This window comes from Micromys minutus, assembly GCF_963924665.1.
Source record: "Micromys minutus genome assembly, chromosome: 13".
Taxonomy (NCBI): Eukaryota; Metazoa; Chordata; class Mammalia; order Rodentia; family Muridae; genus Micromys; species Micromys minutus.
The window spans coordinates 27,563,301-27,581,055 of NC_137982.1; the positions used below are offsets into that span (position 1 = coordinate 27,563,301).

Sequence of the window (17,755 nt, forward strand, 5' to 3'; positions counted from 1 at the left end):
CCTGGTGGTAGAATCTCATACCTCACTGAAGGCAGAAACCCACAGAGAGGGTGGATGGAGCTTACAGAGATTTATCTCTGGTTCTGTAGCTAAAACCAATCGCAGCTGGAATTAGAAATGCCTTCAAGGCAGAAATAAAACAGGTAAGTAAAAATCACCTTGAAGACCTTTGCCTTATGCTAGGCATCAAACCCAGGACTTGGCTTTCTTGCTGAGCTAAAGCTGTAATGCAAAAGACTTTCCCTAGTGCTTGGGTCACGTGGCTGTATATGGTCGAATAGTAGAGTGGTAGGTGATATATTGCTGAACAAAGGAAATAGCGAAGAATGCGTGTCCTTTCACTTTTAATTAAATTTCAGTGTGCAGGGCCTCGTGCATGCTAAGGTACACCCACATTGTACCAGTGGTGCACACCCCAGCCCTGTACTGTAGCTGGGGTGTAGGTCAGTAGTGAAGCCTTTGTTTATCATGTCTTCATGGGCTCAGTCTCAGCACTGAGGGGGAAGATGATAGAGGTGCGTTTGTGTGTGTGTTTGCAAATGAACAGATAAGGATGCAGCTTTAGACGCCAACATAGTGGTCCTGGAGGAAGGAGCTTTTTGCCTCTTACTGTCTGTATCTTTGCAGCCTTTGGTCTCCTGCCACACGCAGGAAGAGAACACGGAGCAGCGAAGGAAGGATTAAGTTGTGTAGCTACATTTTTCCACATCACTCTTCGTGCTCCTGATGCCTGGGATGATTTATTACAGGACTGCAAAGTGTACAGTTGACCGAGACAATTTCTTTTCAACATTTATCCTTTAATCAGGAAAAATCTACATATAGTCTTACACGTGCAGGGTGAGGCAGTATTGGGGCTGTGTTTTTAATTAGACAAGAGAGATGCTTCAGAGAGATGCTTCAGCCCAGGAGATATTTGTTTCTTTTTTTCCCCTTGCTGTGTGGTTTTTGCTGTTGTTTTGTTTTCTTTTAGCGTTTTGGCTTTTTCGTTTTTATTTTCTTTTTTTGCTTTAAAGAGAGGCTGTCAGGATAGATACAAGGCTAGCTTCAAACTTGTGGTAATCTTCCTGCCTCCACTTCTCCACTTTCTGAATGCATCCACTCTTTTGCAAAGGCAGACTCACTTAGTTTGATTTTCTGTGTGTGGATATTTGTCTACATATATGCATGTGTGCTTCCTAAATGTCACCATGACCATGCACAGGAGAGGGCATTGGATCTTTTGGAACTGGAGTTACAGACGTTTGAGACTTATCACATGGATGCTAGGAACCAAACCAAGGTCCTCTGTGAGAGCATCAGTTGCTCTTAAACCCCAAGTCTTCTCTCCAGCCCCCCCCCCACTCTTTTTTTTAGTAATAACAACAACTTGTTTGTAATATATCCTCATTTCAAGGAGTCTGAATCTCTGGCTGGGAATTTTTCTCTGATTTCCACACCTTCCCAGTGCTTGTGAGAGGAAACTACAATTATTCTCTTCTTTATAGTTTCATGGTTATTAAGCAAATCTGATATGATAGATTTATATATTTGATACCTCTGATAATACTATAAGAAATTTTTTTCTGAGTTGGAATATGCGCTAGGAGTTATGTCATCTATTTCTGTTATTTTGAATCTGATAATCTCCATGATGAATCATATGACAAAAATATTCCCTCTTACAACGTTTAAAATCTAGATAAGTATTTATGTCATTTAAGACAGACTAAGCGAAATTGGGAATAAATAAATAACATGTTACAGTTGTTTGCTGTATTTAATGAATCCTTTACTTATTTGACAAGAGGGCTTGGAAGCCAGATTTCTCAAATACGGCCTCATGTTGGACTAGTAGGGGCAGGTCTGTGGTGCTGTGCAGGAATTCTGCAGTCAGAAGTGTAAGGCAGTGACAATTCAGCACTAACACGCAGAGTTTGTGTAAGCTGCACTTGAACCTTTGGTCTTGTTGGAGGACATTAGCTTTAACCACTCTGTGTATTGGTTTTAGTTTTGTTTTGCTTTATTTAGATAATAAATTATGAAGTTTGTCTTTTATTTTGAAAATTCTTGATGTTCCCTGGTATTAGTAATTCCCCAACCCATGGAATTCAAGACAACTGGTTTTGACTCTGTATGAAATAGAATCATCCACCAGTTCACTAAAGTGTGTGTTTCTTGCATGTTGGTCCTGTGCATGTAGGAAGGAGTGAGAGGAATGTATGACATAAGTTTTGCCAAGTGACTTGTGACATGTCCACACCATGAGAGTTCATCATAGGCTCCTTGAAGTTCTTTCCATCTCAGCGAGAGTCTTCTATTTGACTTCCTCGGGTTTTCTTAGACTACCCCATTCTGCCTCTCTCCTTGTCAGTTTTATTCCTGAACCCCAAGGTACAACAAAAAGTCTGGGATCAGTCCTCCCCATCCCCGTGCAGTTGCTGTGCGCCTGTCCTTGCTGTGTGACTAACCCCTGGTCTTTAGGTGGCCATTCTGATGTAGTTTTTCTTCTGGCAGAAGAGCCGTGCTTTATAAGCAGCTGTAGATGGTTCCCAGCACACATTATGTTTTCTTCCAGCTCTTTTATAGTCTTAGAGGATATTAACTGTAGCTGCTGTCGCTTTGTTCTGCTGGCTGATCGGGCAGAACCAAGGCTGGGAACACTGCAGTGTTCTTAGGAGAAGGCAGAGGAACTGTGTGAGGGAGGAAATGAATGGCATACAAAGGCCTGCTTGTTTGAAGACTTGGTTCCTAAGGCTACAAGAATGAGCAACTCCATTTGCCACTTATTCCAACATGGTTCACATGAGTAATAACCTCAAAAAAAAAAAAAGTCAGAGGAACAACAGGCAGACTTTAAAGAGCACCACGTCGGGAAGAGAGTCCAAAATCCAAACCAGTCCATGGCTTCACTAGTAATGCATCACATATGGTTGGAAAAGGACTTGCTAACGCACGAGGAGACCAACGCTCAGTGAAAAATGGATGGGTAGGAATGAATTAATGTAAGCCTAACGTATCTGCTCGTTAAAGCAAAATGAAGACAGCTGTGAGAACCCTGGCCCTCTCCCAGCATGGCAGGGCTAGTAAGTGGTAAGCCAGTAAGGCAGATGCAAACAATGTGCGGTGACCCCGTGTTAGCTGTTTGTTGTTAATGGTTCTTTTGCCAGGCCCAGTGTTTCAATCCTCACGTTTTCGAGAACTAACACCGAGACCACGGGAATTCTTTTGCATTTCCTCTGGCTGCAAAGACTTCTCATGTTATGGCGAAGGCCGTGGTGAAGGAATAGCAGGTTGTGTTTTGTCCACGTCTGTGTCTGAAAGTTAGTGTCTTGGTTTTGAGTAGCGTTCCTTTTTTGTTTTAGTTTTGACTTTGAAAGTGTGGAAAGTACCGTGGAGAGTACAGTGGACAAATCAAAGCCCTGGAGCAGGTCCATCGAGGACCTGCACAGAGGGACCAACCTGCCCTCCCCTGTGGGCAACAGTGTGTCCCGCTCTGGAAGACATTCTGCACTTCGGTAAGTGCCTTAATCAGATGCTTTGGCATGGCAGGGTCATCTCTTCTGTGTGGACATCCGTGTGTCTTTCCAACATGGCCCTTTCTTCCCCAGTGAACGTAACCAACGATTTTGTAGGTGTTTGTGGCTCCCTTGGTCATAGTCTCTCTCTCTGCATAACCGTTCTTAGATTCAGCATAGATGGTGAGAAGCTTGTGCCAAATAACACAGTGAAGTAGTCTCTGGCAGGTAAGTTCCAATGGATGTGGGCAGAGGCCATGTGTCCCAGTATGAGCTTCTAAGGAGCCCCTGTAGCTCCTCATCTGTTTGTGCTGCCCTCTCTCCTTCCACAGGTAGTTCATGTGTGTGCTGTGCACGGCGAGGTCTTACTCATAGGTCACAGTGTTAGGAACACATGTTTTTATAATGAAGGGCTACTAACCATGTTCCTTTGGTCAGGTATGCTTTGTGTCAGCTTGGCATTTTCTACTAATAATTCCGTCTTACAGCTCCTGCTGAAATGGTAGGTACCGCAGGAGGATCTGCACTGACCACCTGTACCAACGCTGTGTACAGTCGCATGTTGATCATTCAGACCTGTGATGACTCACTCCGTGGAGAAATGCTTTCTATAACTTTCGAAGCACTATACTTAGAGCTCATTGGTGAGGCAGCTAATAAAAATGGAAGTCCTACCTAAAGCGAGGTGTGGAAAGGTTTCTCCGTCCCATGACCTGGATACAGACTGGTGTGGCAAAGATCTTTGTTCCCAAGTACTGCTTCCTTTCTGTGACTTACTGAAACCTTCTCCTGTATTTTCGACCTGACCGGACAGGGCAATGTCATAGAAGTGTTTCCGATCACTGTGGGTTTGAGTCACAGACTACACATGTCAGGTTGGAGCCCGTGAGCCTGTGGCTTCCGTACATTTCAGAGTTGATTGTGTTTTTATGACCTTTTACTTCTTTGACTTGGGTTTTACTCATGGGAAGTTTAAGAGAGAGCCCTCTGTAAGGAACATCAGTTCTGATGATGAATTTGATGTGTGACTATGATGGTTCCAACAAACCATTCAGATTTCCTTGTTAGCAAATGCCATTTTTTTAAATCAACGTAGGATAAGTTGATTCAGAAATAAAAGAACAATGTTCTAGCTCACCTCCTGATGTTTGCAATGAACTAATGGCTATGTGACCTACTAGTATGTGCCAACTTCATACATGGGCAGAGGAATATTTATGTTCTGATTTAGAAGTTCTATTAGCATCTTGATACTCAAAATGCTTTCTAATATTTGACTATCATTACATAAAGAGATTTAATTTATAAAGTATAATGCAATTAATTTTTTAAATCTTTGTTTAGTTAGACAGTGTATGTTGGTCAACTGTCTAACACAGTTTCATTTTTCTAAATAATTCTTGCTCTGGACCTTGGAAGCAGGAGTCAGGGACATCAAAACTAGCCCGAACTGCTTAATTGTTGGCTCAGGGTAGACCTTGCCTGGATATATTTTTAATTAGAATGTGACACCAAAAAATATAGTGGTATGCACAATGGGACTGTTGTTTGGAGAGACACAGAGGCTAGTTGACCTTCCTCCTGGCAGGCGTGCTCAAAGATGGTTAGGAAGCCACCATCACTTCTGCTGTGTTGTGCTTCAACGGCTTGAGAGCCCAGGGAAGGGGATACTTGAATTTCATCAGAGCCAATATGGTAGCTACTTGAATGCCATTTACTTATTCATTTGTAATTATTGGCTCTGAACAATGTACATCAATAGAAGTTGAGTCAACAGCTGTTCTTCATATGCCCAAGCATGGTTTACACTTTTCTGTCTCCCTCTTCCTCTCCCCTTTCTTCCTCTCTCAACACTCCTTGGCTTTCTGGTTTTCATGTTATTGCTTCCTCTCTCATTCTGCCATCTCACTTCTGACTGTCTTCTCTGCTTTGTCCTTTCTCGTCCCACTGTCTCTCGTTCCGGTTTTATCCACCTCTTACATCACCACCAGGCTGGCTTCCCTGCCCAGCTCTCTTCAGCTCCAATGCCACCCGAGTCGATTGTCCTTCTGCTGCCTCGGGAGCAGCTTCAGTTCCCACACTGATGACGAGGCTTCCACCTGGAGCATCTCGTAAGTCACTGGAGAAAACACCCGAGGGAGATGGCAGTGCATGGTGGCCTGGTCTTACGATCATTCTCCTTGTCATACAATGGTCACCTTTGCTGTCACCCTGCTGCCTTGTTTACAGATCCATCGTGTTATCATATTATAGCTCCACATCATAAGAGTTGGACTCTTTGCAGGAGAATGCGTTTTTATTAATATCAAGTTTCTTTTGAAAATGTTACTGTGTTTTCTCGATATGTTTTGCGCACGTAGTTTTGCTGAATGAATAAATATCTTTATACCAAACACATTTTGATATAAAGCATCTTCCTCTGCCCCATCTCTAGATAAAAATATATATAGATCTATACCTTTTACCAGTATCCCTTGTCCAAAGGTATTGGTGAAACTGGGATAAAATGATAATTCCGTAAATTTTAACACTTCTCACAAATAAAGCTTGTTTAAAGAAAAAAAAATAGTCCATTATTAAATACAAGGTCTTTGAAAAAAAATCCTGATGCTAGCTCAATCTTTTCTTGGATTTCAACTTGACATTTTTAAACTATTTCATATTGATTGTCAAACACCGTGTGACAAAGCACACACCTGAATCATGCCTATGGCTGGGTTCTGAGTCATCATATATCTGAAGCTTGGCCACAGAAGTGTTGATGTCAATGGTGCAGAAACCTGGCTTGTGCTTTCACCAGAAAATGGCCTGACTCCAGTTCCAGTTGAGATGGATTCCACCAATGTGGCTACAAATCTAGTTTCATTAACTGATCGTCTCTGCACATCTGTGTACCTCATGTCTTGAAGACCAAGGTTGTGCTGTTTGAGATCCAAGAAAAAAATAATTTTAAGACAGTCAAGATTAATGCTGTTAGACTTGAATAAGACATACTAGAGACAGATATATATATATTGAGTTTTTAAGGAACTGAGTGGAAGGCTAATATAGACTTGGAAGAAGGGTCAAGTTTAAACTGGGTCTGTTGGTGATGGAGGAGTTGGTTTTCAGGGTAAAGGCCACTCTACAGCGAAGTAAGGTGAAAAGGCACAGGACAAGCAGAACCCAGCATCAAGGATCAGGCATGTTTGAGGAAGGAGTGCACTATCCTTTCAGGGACTAGCTGTGTGGTGTAGCAGAGGTAGTTCTAGTAATAGAGAGAGGTCAGAGATTCCTAAGGTGGAAATCTTATGGAGACCAGCCCGGCTGACCTTCTCACTTGGATGAATGTGATCCACATTGCTTCTAGGATATTAACCACTAACCAGCAGCTCTTCTGAAATGAATAGTCTGCCCAAATGATATGTCACTTTTCCCCCTCTACCTGCTGTTTCTGTGAAATAGCATTTCATTTAAAATAAAAATTGTGATCTGTCAGATTTTTACCTGTTTCCATGGGTTCAGCAAAGAGCTGAGTTTAGGCTTATGGTTTACACTTCTGACCCAGGCATTCCATTCCTCATGTTGTTCAAGGAAGGAGTACAAAACAGACATATGTACCATGACTTTAACGCAGGCAAAAGTCTATCATTAAATGAGCCAATGTGCTGGGCACTGTGCTGAGAGTTTCCTGTGGTTCATGCTTTACGGGACTGTTGGCAGTGACACTATTCTTATCTCTAAGGGTTACATCACTCTTCCTAAGATCAGTGGTGGAGAAAGGGGTCCCACTGTGCTGTCCTGCCTCTTCCTTCATAGGGAATGTAATTTCCCCCCTCAGTAAATATCCTGTTTGCCTATCAGTGTCCACAGAGGGTTTCATAATCCTTCTCCGTCTGTTACACTAGAGCCACACAAGCCAGGAGAGCTCCTCAGCATACACTTGGGTGTTTCTTAAGTGCATGGGAGTCTGTGCCCCTAAGGTTCTCTTTCAGGTTTCAACAAGTAGCGTTTTACTAGATTTTTTTGTGGGGAAGTTGCCACATTTTTAGCTTCAACTATTACTGTCAGTTTCTCTCTGTGTCTCTCTGTCTCTGTCTCTCTCTCACAGGCAGACACACACAACCACCACCACCACCACCACCACCACCAACAACAACAACAACAACAAGACAAACAAAACAAAAACCAAAGAGTTTGAACTCAGTTGCTCTCTTTTCATCTTAGAGGGAGAGAATCTCCTCCGAGGTTCTCATCCTCCTCATTCCCACTCCTCCCCACCCATCCTCATTCCCACTCCTCCCCACCCATCCTCATTCTCACTCCTCCCCACCCATCCTCATTCCCACTCCTCCCCACCCACCTTACAGACCATCATTCTGATTGTGTGGTTTTGAGTTGTCAACAGAACTTTATTCTGTTCTTGTTTCTTCTCCTTGGTATCATTTGTTTAAAATTGTCCCTCTAACACAACTTGACCTACTGTTGGCCTAGAATACCATTTCCCAAGGGGGAAAAATACTCTCCTCAAACCCTGAATTTTATCTGTCAGCAAATGAGGTGGCAGAGGTGATTACAAATTTTTTCACCTGATATACAAAATGATAACGCCGTAAATAAACTGAAAAAGTAGTCCCTCTTTCACTGCTGCACTGAATGGTCCATTTAGGGAACAATAAGTCAGTAAGTCTGGCAAGAGTATTCTAGAATTCATGTTGTACTTTGAGGCTAGGCTGTGCTTGCCAGTAGTGATTTATTTTAAGCTTACGGAAAATTTAGGAACAAATGGACATACTTTGACTTCAGCGTCAACGTCTGACAACAGTGAGCTGGTTTTCTTGGACACTCTTCAGAGGGCTGTTTGCTGCTTAGTCTGCCGTCCATGTCTTCAAAGGAAACACGACAGGAAGTCAAAAATTGCAGGTGATCAGAGACTTTCTCTACATATCCTGAGCTGACACCTTGCTTTTCTTTACTCACATTGAAAAGCAGTTCCAGCTGTTGCTTGGGTCTCCCAGTGGAAATATAAAACACACAGATCGTTACAGTCCTTATTAAAAAGAATCAGCATTCCATTTCTCCTTCTCTACCCCCTATCTCTGACTCCTCCCCTCCTTTCCTACCTCCCTTTTCTATACTTTGAACTATCTATCCTATAACTATCTCAGCTTTGTTTCTTTTGGCTATGGGGCCAGTTAGCAAAGTATTTGGCTCAGTTTTTAAGATTCATATATTTTATGTTTCATTGATTCAGAAAAAAATGCCCAAGTGATGTCATGTGTAAAGGGTAAAAGAAAAAACCAAAACCCCCAAATTTTGATTAAAGTGCTCATAGCACAAACCTCGGAATAGTTGTTAGCCTAGTCCTGCCAAATGATGTGACATCCTAGTGAGAGGAACTGCATTCCTGTGGGGTTGACCCTTCCATCAGCTTCCATTTTGATTCCATTCCAGTTTGCTATCTAAGTCTGAATGTCCCTTCGCAATACAAAAATTATGCACCCCTTTTTTCTCCCTTTTGCTAATAGGACCTTAATTTAAGAGTGCCAAATTGTTGGCAATGAAGCTGCATAGAACATTAAAAAAAATCTTTTTTCACATGTTGAGACAGCATGGTTCAGAAGTCTTTCAATGCTCTGTTTTGTACTCAGTCATTTATCAATGGAAGCAAAGAGTAAAGACAAAATTTTTACACAGCATACCAACTAATTGTTACATATGTGTGCTAGAGACCAAATCCAGAGCCTTGCACACACTGAGCAATCCTCTGGAGTAGCTTTGCATGTATATAAATAAATGTGTGCTGTTGCAATACATTACCAATAGATGGGTTAAGACTTAGCTGAAGGGCTGGAGAGATGGCTCAGCGGTTAAGAGCACTGACTGCTCTTCCAGAGATTCTGAATTCAATTACCAGCAACCACATGATGGTTCACAACCATCTGCAATGGAATCTGATGCCCTCTTCTGTTTTTTCTGAAGATAGCCACAGTATACATACATACATACATACATACATACATACATACATACATACATACATGCATACATACATACACATATATCTTTAAAAAAACCAGACGTAGCTGTCGACATTACTGGGTTAACAGTAGCTCGATTATTCCCGTTTACTAACTGTTTGGACTTTGTAAATCCAGTTCTCTGAGCAAATTCAGTATTTGTCATTGAGCATTGGCTCTAGAGTGGAGGCTTTCTCTTGGACATGTTACTTGTTCTCAAAGTTATTGCCTACTTTTATCTGAAGAATGTGTCTGTTTCTATTCATGTTGAACCACCTGTGCAGGTTGAGGTGTTTGCCATGTTCTTCTTTGCAGCTTCATTTTTAGGAGTGAAGTAGGTGGTGCAGGTGGAGGGTATCACTGTAGAACTAACCAAGATACATCCTGCGAATATGTGGTCTTGCAGAGCATATTTGCAAATGCCAGTTAGTTTTCATGTCTCCCGCCCATGTTAGCATTGCTGTGGTTCTTCTCATATGTAACTACTGATGCTTGGTGTGATGTGCATGAAACTGGCCAGTGTCAGGAATACATTGTAAAAGTCATTATTGTATGCATGATTGATGTGTGTTGTGATATTTGTTCCTTTTATTGCTACTTGAGTTCTGCAGAGTCAAGCTCAAGTTGTCAGGCTTATGTAGCAAGCATCTCCCTCACCGCCTCGAGCTATATAGCCTGCCCAATTTGTGATGTATGTGTTATTTTGTTTAGAGACAGGATTTCAGGCTGGAGAGATGGCTCAGTGGTTAAGATCACTGATTTCTCTTCCAGAGGTCCTGAGTTCAATTCCCTGCAACCTCATGGTGGCTCACAACCATCTGCAATTGGATCTGATGCCCTCTTCTGGTGTGTCTGAAGACAGTGACAGTGTGCTCATATAACTAAAATAATTGTCTTTTTGTGTGTGTGTGTGTGTGTGTGTGTGTGTGTGAGTGAGTGAGTGAGAGAGAGAGAGAGAGAGAGAGAGAGAGAGAGAGAGAGAGAGAGAGAAAAGAGAGTCAGGATTTTATGTAGCCCAGGGTGACACTGAATTCCCCATCTTTCTGCCTCTACTTTCCATCTGCTCTGATTATGTGTCCAAGTCCCACATCTACCTTCAGTTTAGTTTTGATATTAAGTCAGTCTTCTAATAGTCTGTATTTGTATAGGTTTGTCTTCGAATTCTCACTGGGCATCTCTCCCAGAGTGGAATCTCGTCTTTAATGCTAGTGTAGCTTCTACAGTTTTAGTTGAGTGCTTGAGAAGATGGCAAAGCAGTCCTTAGGAGTGATGCATGAGAAATGTGATGCTGTTTTCCCTGGAGAATTATCTCTGGCCCTTGTGTTTTCCTGTAAATGGCAGGAATTCTAAAGAAAGCAACCAGGATGTTCTGCTTCTGGGCTACTCTTGTTTTGCATATGGTCATCTTGTGACCCAATGGCTGTCAGGGTGGCAGTAGATGCCAGCCTTGTGGTTCAAGGAAAATTGTGTCACATTTCTTGTTTTTCCTTTTGCTGTCCCAGTAATTTCTCTCCAGTTTGTACATCACAGGATCTCATCCTATTCCCACATCCTGAGTTCTTGGTTTTACACTTCAACACAGACAGACAGACAGACAGACAGACAGAGGTCTCCAAATGCCTGTTGCACAATGCCCAAGCAGATGCTCTCACCAACAAAGGCAAAAATTGAAAGCATAAAACTTTTCAGAATGCCTGAAGCCAAGTAAAATCTTGAGGCGATCTGGGGAACCCTGTGCAATAAATGACAATGGGATGTCTGTGGAGAAGTGCTGAGTGATTTTACTCAGTCAGCCTCCCAAGCCTCCATTCCTTCACCCACCACAGCTCTTCAATAAGAGTGAAACCTGCAGCCTGCCAGCATCTAGAGCAGGCCAAAATAGACCAGGAGAACATTCCCTCCTTCCCTTCCCCTTCTTCCCTCTATTGTTTTCCTTAAGCCAAGATCATGTACTGACAAGGAGGGGGCCCCAGTATAACAGCTTATCATAGAATCTGATTTCAAATGTCACGGAGGGGCAAATGCACCATTAACTGTGGGCAGAGTCTGGAATTGCATATTTCATGGGGCAGGACCATAGAGAGAGCTCATTTACCTGGTTGCCCGTGGAGACCACGGCAAATCTGATGCCTTCTCTTGTTGGGGAGCCTTTTGAAAACAACTGCCATGTACTCCTCAAGTGAGTTCCAATGAAGTTTCAGGGTCCCCTCAGGAGTACATTACTCTAGCTGTCAGTTTTCCCTGCTGGTATTTCTGCAGCATGAGTTCTGAGCTACATAGCATCACTCAGGCCTCCTACGCCGCTGCCCACTTCATCTCTAAACCCAGGTCTGTGTGAGGTTTAGTCTAGTGAAGATCAACACTGCTTGGAAGAGCGGATACTCAGCTTGTAAGGCTGTGGCTTGCAACCAGAGGTAGGTTGCCTTACCTGGCTTTCCAAAGACAGTATTGAATTACATTTACTTGCATGGACATGATCACAATAGAGCACGTGTACTATTTGATTGCTATGACTGGTTCTGTATAAATTAGTCACTGCTTTTCTCCCTCCCCTCTACCTTTCCTTTTTTAAGGAGGTAGGGTCTTGCTGTGAAACCAAAAGCTGGCTTTGGGATCACCATCCTCCTAGCCCACCGTGCCTGCTGCTGTTTGAGAGTTTAATTGGAGTCAGATTACCATTGTGATGATCTTATCTCTAAGTGGGTCAGGGTAACTCATCCGCTCGGCAGTTTCTCGAAACTAATCAATTACCTTTATCCTTTCTCTGGGCAAGCTGTTAATTACTCTATTGCAGTTTATCGACACCCAGCTCAACATTTCAGTACCAGGATCGAAGTTTTGAAAGCTGAGGTTCTCGCTGTCATAGGTACTGTACAGTTTGTTCTCTTCCCAGAAACCTGCACATCTATGTATCCCAGGAGGGTGGATCGTGATGAGCTGTTCTTCTCTATGCAGAGGCCAGGTGACATGGAGGGTGCTTAGGGTCTTCTCAGTCCCTGGTTAGCAAATTTTACTTCCATTCGTCTGGTGTGTGTGTGTGTGTGTGTGTGTGTGTGTGTATGTATGTAAGTTCAGGTTGGCTGCAGTTACCTGAGGAGGCCACAGGAGGGCATCAAGCTCTCTGGAGCTGGAGTTGCAGGTGGTTGCGAGTCTCCAGAGAAGGATGCTAGGACTGAATTTAGGTGTTCTGAGAGAACAGGATGATTTGAGGGTCATCGTAGGGGGTCATATAGAACCAACTCCCTAGGGAGCTATTTACTAAGTAATATTAGCTGAATCATACACCTAGACAGATTTAAATATAGATCACTTAACTGAGTTTTCAATGTTTTTCTTTTTTTCCTCCTGTTGAAGGAGAGATGCCTGCTCGTGGTTGGTAAAATCTAAAAGTAGAGCTGAAAATCACAGGTGAAAGTGTCATGTAGTTCCACAGTGCAAAGACCTACAGTGAGACTATTTGAAATCTGGACTGGCAGCACTTAATATTTATTCGCCTTTATTTTCACGTCACTTGTAATTGTCTCAGTTTTCATTCTTTTGAGGACTAGTTGCTGAACTGGAGTTATATTTAGATTAACAGGGCGGGGCTGGAGAGATGGCTCTGAGGTTCAGCACACTTCTTATTTTTACAGACGGTCAGAGTTTGGCCCCCAGAGGCCATGTCAAGCAGCTCACAACTACCTATGGCTACAGCTCCAGGAGATCTGACACGCTCTTTTGGTCTCAGTGGGAATTCACACGTGTGTGTGTGTACTCTCTCATACATGTATGGAAACATTAGAAAATAATCGGTAAAGAAGAACAACTTTACTTATTTTAATCTTACCTTTTTTAAAAAAAGATTTATTGATTTATTTTATGTGTGTGAGTACACTGTCACTGTCTTCACACACACTGGAAGAAGTCATTGGATCCCATTATGGATGGTTGTGAGCCACTATGTGGATGCTAGGAATTGAACTCAGGAACTCTAGAAGAGCAGTCATTGCTCTTAACTGCTGAGCCATCTCTCCGGCCCCATTACCTTATTCTTTGATCCAGTCTTGCAAGAGCCTGGCCCTGAATTCACTGTTCTCCCACCTCACCCTTCCAGGCATGTAGACATGACCCTGGATTTTTGCTCTAAAGCCACCTTCAGTTGCCTGAAGAATGGTTCCAAGAGAGGGTGTACATTCACCCAGTCAGTAAAACCTGGCTTCAGAAAAGGCTGCTCAGTAAGTATGGTTACTACCGAAAGCCTTCTCTGAGCAGATATGACCATGGCTACTGCACCACACTGTGTGGTAGTGTGCGCATGATGTTTGGGTTTGGGTTCAGATCTGAGCATCATTATAATGAATGAAATGACATGTCCAGGCTGGGGCCCAAGCAGATACTTGTATATTTATCTATTGTTTCCTAAAATCTTTACTTTTTGCTTTCTATTTAACAGAGGTTAGCATAAAGATGTTTACATGCCTTGAACCAGAAACTTGGCCAGTTTTTATAAGCCAAGTATTTGAGAAGCTGAAGTAAGATGTACCATTTGTTTTCAGGAAGTATGGGCTACACAGTGAGGTTCAGGCTAGCCTGGGCTATAGCATAAGACCACACCTCAATAAAAATGGAACAAACCAAAAAGTAGAAATAGAAGCAAGAAATTTGCTTTGGTTTCCTATCACAACCAATGGCCATTTATTTTAGATTGTTCACCCTGTCCTTGGGTCCATGTAGAGGGGAAAAAAATGACCAATAGAGTTTTAGTCTCAATATCATTGGGATTTGAGGGTCATCCTGGGGGATATTATAGAACCAACTTCCTAGAGAAGTATTTGATAAGTAATATTAGCTGAATCATGCACTGGAATTGATTTAAAGCTTCCCATAACTGACAGTAATTCCTTGAGACAGCAACTAAAGCAAATAAACTGAAAATCTAATTATGAAGTTATAAAGTTCTGTGGGACATGCACACAGAAAAGTGTACTGATAAATCTATTAACCCTGGACATCCTCTAAATCTTACCTTACAGATTTTGAAAATACTTTGTGTTTTTCAGGAACAAAAAAAATTACGATAGTTTACAAGTTTTATTTATTTAACTGGAAAAGATTTGTTTAGAATGAGAAGTCTACAATATCCCAATAAAAATGGAACAAACCAAAAAGTAGAAATAGAAGCAAGAAATTTTCTTTAAAATCTAAAATAAATGGCCATTGGTTGTGATAGGAAACCAAAGCAAATTTCTTGCTTCTATTTCTACTTTTTGGTTTGTTCCATTTTTATTGAGGTGTGGTCTTATGCTATAGCCCAGGCTAGCCTGAACCTCACTGTGTAGCCCATACTTCCTGAAAACAAAGCAAGTACAGTATCCCATCAAGCTAAAACAAACACCAACTACATCTCCTAGAACGCAATGCACGAAGCTAAGGTTTAAACAGAAAAATCCTTGCTTATTGAGATGATGAGTGATAATGATTTTTTCAAGAGATGCCCTAATGCAGCAATGGAGGTAAACTATAACCTAATCAGGCATCCATAAGTACTGAGGGCAGTTAGTGAGACCTAAATGTGGCTGACAGGAATAACGTCCGCCTGTCCTAACTGACATGGCTGCAGAGTCTTCACATGGTAACAGCGCTGTGTCGTGTTGTTGAGAAGCAACCGGTAGAGTACAGTGGCCCTCAGTCTGAGGAGGAAACCAGGGTCCAGTCTCCTGTCTCATACTTGCCATGTGATGAAACTTATTTGAGCTTCGGTTTTCTTCTCTATGTGAAGAACATTTTAGAGTTAATGATACAAATTGCCCTGAGTCATTATCGCTATGGTTGGTTTTCACGGGTTGTCCTATTGGGTTTTACAGCTTTGTGATGTTATGATTTTCTACTGTTACTTCTCCTTCCCACTTCAGCTTTGTATAAAGATCAGGGAAAGGAATGTTTAAGCCTAGTAGTGTCCATTTCGGTGGGGGGGGGGCATGGGATTTGTTGCTTTAGAGCATTGGAAATCGTTGATAAATACAAGTTTCATTGATTTTACAAATGGAAATCTTACTTACAGAATGCACATTTTTAAAGTATTTTTTTCAGGTGTTGGGGGTTACTAAAGAGATTGATCCCAGAGCCCCATTCATACTAAGCAAATGTTCCACCACTGAACTACATTCCCTTAACCCCTTTTACTGAGATACACATCATGTACCATAGTAAATGTATTTTAAAAGTTGATTCGGAAAAACATATTTGAGGTTCCCCCTTGCTCCTACATGTGGCACTTCTGTGTGCTATTCCTTGGCATCTGCTGACTGGAGTGATCATACGTGCTTAGGTCAGCTGGCAGTCCTCTGAACCCACCCAGCCTCTGAGACACCCACAGGAAGCGTGTCAACAGTCACGTGCTGCCCGCAGTTATGGTAAAGTGACATGCGAATTCTATGCCAAAGTGGGCCATTATCAAGGGTTAATAAGGGCGGTGACTTCTTTCTGTCAGTTGAAACAGAAGGTTCAGGTGCAGTTGGATAGAGGCTGGGGCCCTAGATTGCTAAGTGTATCTATCATTCAGAGAGAGGGCACATGTATACAGTTCAACCTCGGAGGGTCCTGACCCGCTAAGCTATTCTCTGGGCTTGCTCACCTTGCCTGAGTGTAACCATACTTGAAACTTGGTCAATTGCAACGCCCCCTTACTCTTTTCCATCCCAGCATCCCTTCTTCCACATTCCTCCATCCAGTTACAACTTGACGTTCCAGAGGTGACCCGTCCTGTGTTTCTGCTCTGAGGTCACTTGAAACTGTTAGTGTTACCTGTTTTACATGCAGCAGGTTTCATTGTGTGCTCCCTGCTTTGTATGCAGAATGCCACATTATCTGCTCTGTACTGTTTTCGAGGCAAAATAAAACTCCGGTAAAACGCAAATTAATCATAACTCCGAAGCATTTGAAATCTGATGTTTTAGTACACTTTCCTCTGTCTTTTGGCTGCCATATCAGACTTAGACTGAGGCATGTGTCCTAAGTTTGGAGGCATTTGTAAAGAGCTACGGCTCTGGGATCTCGTTTCTTAAGGTGAAGCCAGAGGCAAGTAATATGTGTCTTCCAGTAGGTTTAAACTCTTAAAGCAGAGGCTCTTCAGAACAGCAGCTGGAAGAAATGGTTCAAATATGGTCAGGTGGTTGGAGAGCAAGAACTGAGCTAATTTCATTCCTGTATCTGTTGTTAGAGTAGCAGGTGCAGTCTGCATCATGTGCTTCTGCAAACCCAGTTCAGACCCCGGACTGGGATTGTTCCCAGGTCTCATAAGGCCTCATATACTTTGTTTTGTTATGTGTTATAAGTAGGAAGTGGAAAGATGGCGACAGGCTCACAGAACCACGTGGGCTTTTCCCGATGGAGCGGTTGGTGTTGATGTTTTAGACCTGTAGTCCTTACTTAGGTTCTTGAAAACTAGAAAATACTGTGAGTCTCTTTAAGTGGTTTTTCTTTGTACTCACTGTAGTATGTCATTTTATAAAAGTTATCCCCTCCCCCCTTTTTTAGATATAATACTTTGCCAAGCAGAAGAACCCTGAAAAATTCAAGATTAGTGAGTAAGAAGGATGATGTTCATGTCTGTATCATGTGTTTACGAGCCATCATGAATTACCAGGTATGTGTTGAATTATCAAGTATGTTTCCTTCAATCCTGTAAAGGATTCTGATGTAATTAGATACAGATCTCCCTCCCTCCCTCCCTCCCTCCCTTTCTCCCTCCCTCCCTCCCTCCCTCCCTCCCTCCCTCCCTCCAAGTGTGTTGAAATTTGTATATCTCTTTGAAGTTAAGATCTTGGTTTAATGAGATTCTATTTGGAAAAATTTGATTTGTTCTAATGTTCAATATTTAGTTACATGGCTGTGGTGGTTCCACTTGCCACCGGTTCCGTGCTCTCTGGCTGTCTCTCTGCATTTGCTTTCACACACTGTCCCCTAAGCAAGTGGATACCACGCCTGACACACGTGTTGTATTCTGTGGCCCCTGCACGTTCTCACTTCTCTCGGGCAGCAGAGCCGGATCCACACACCCCGGCTGCTTCTCTGCCACACCGTCTTCGAGCCGCCCTCTCCCTGCTGTCTCTCTCCCAGCCAGGAACTTTGCTCACGTTCCCCACTGCCTGGTAAAATCATGACTCAACAATTAATAATTTATCAACCAGATTTATATGTTAAATTCTCAATCCAAAATACATCCACATAAAAAGCTTGCAACCAGTTGACAAAGATATAAACTGCTCACCTAGATAAGAC

The 17,755-nt window shown here is 42.5% G+C and overlaps 1 protein-coding gene across 2 annotated transcripts in view; it reads left to right on the forward strand.

The window, feature by feature from the left end:
• Nucleotides 1-17,755, forward strand: part of FMNL2 (formin like 2) — a 259,204-nt gene that overhangs the window by 180,535 nt on the left and 60,914 nt on the right. For both annotated transcript variants that reach the window (XM_080927503.1, XM_080927502.1), the window contains exons 6-7: nt 3,345-3,497; nt 17,012-17,120. In XM_080927503.1, the coding sequence (XP_080783629.1) occupies nt 3,345-3,497; nt 17,012-17,120 (262 nt within the window). The remainder of the gene's footprint in view (nt 1-3,344; nt 3,498-17,011; nt 17,121-17,755) is intronic.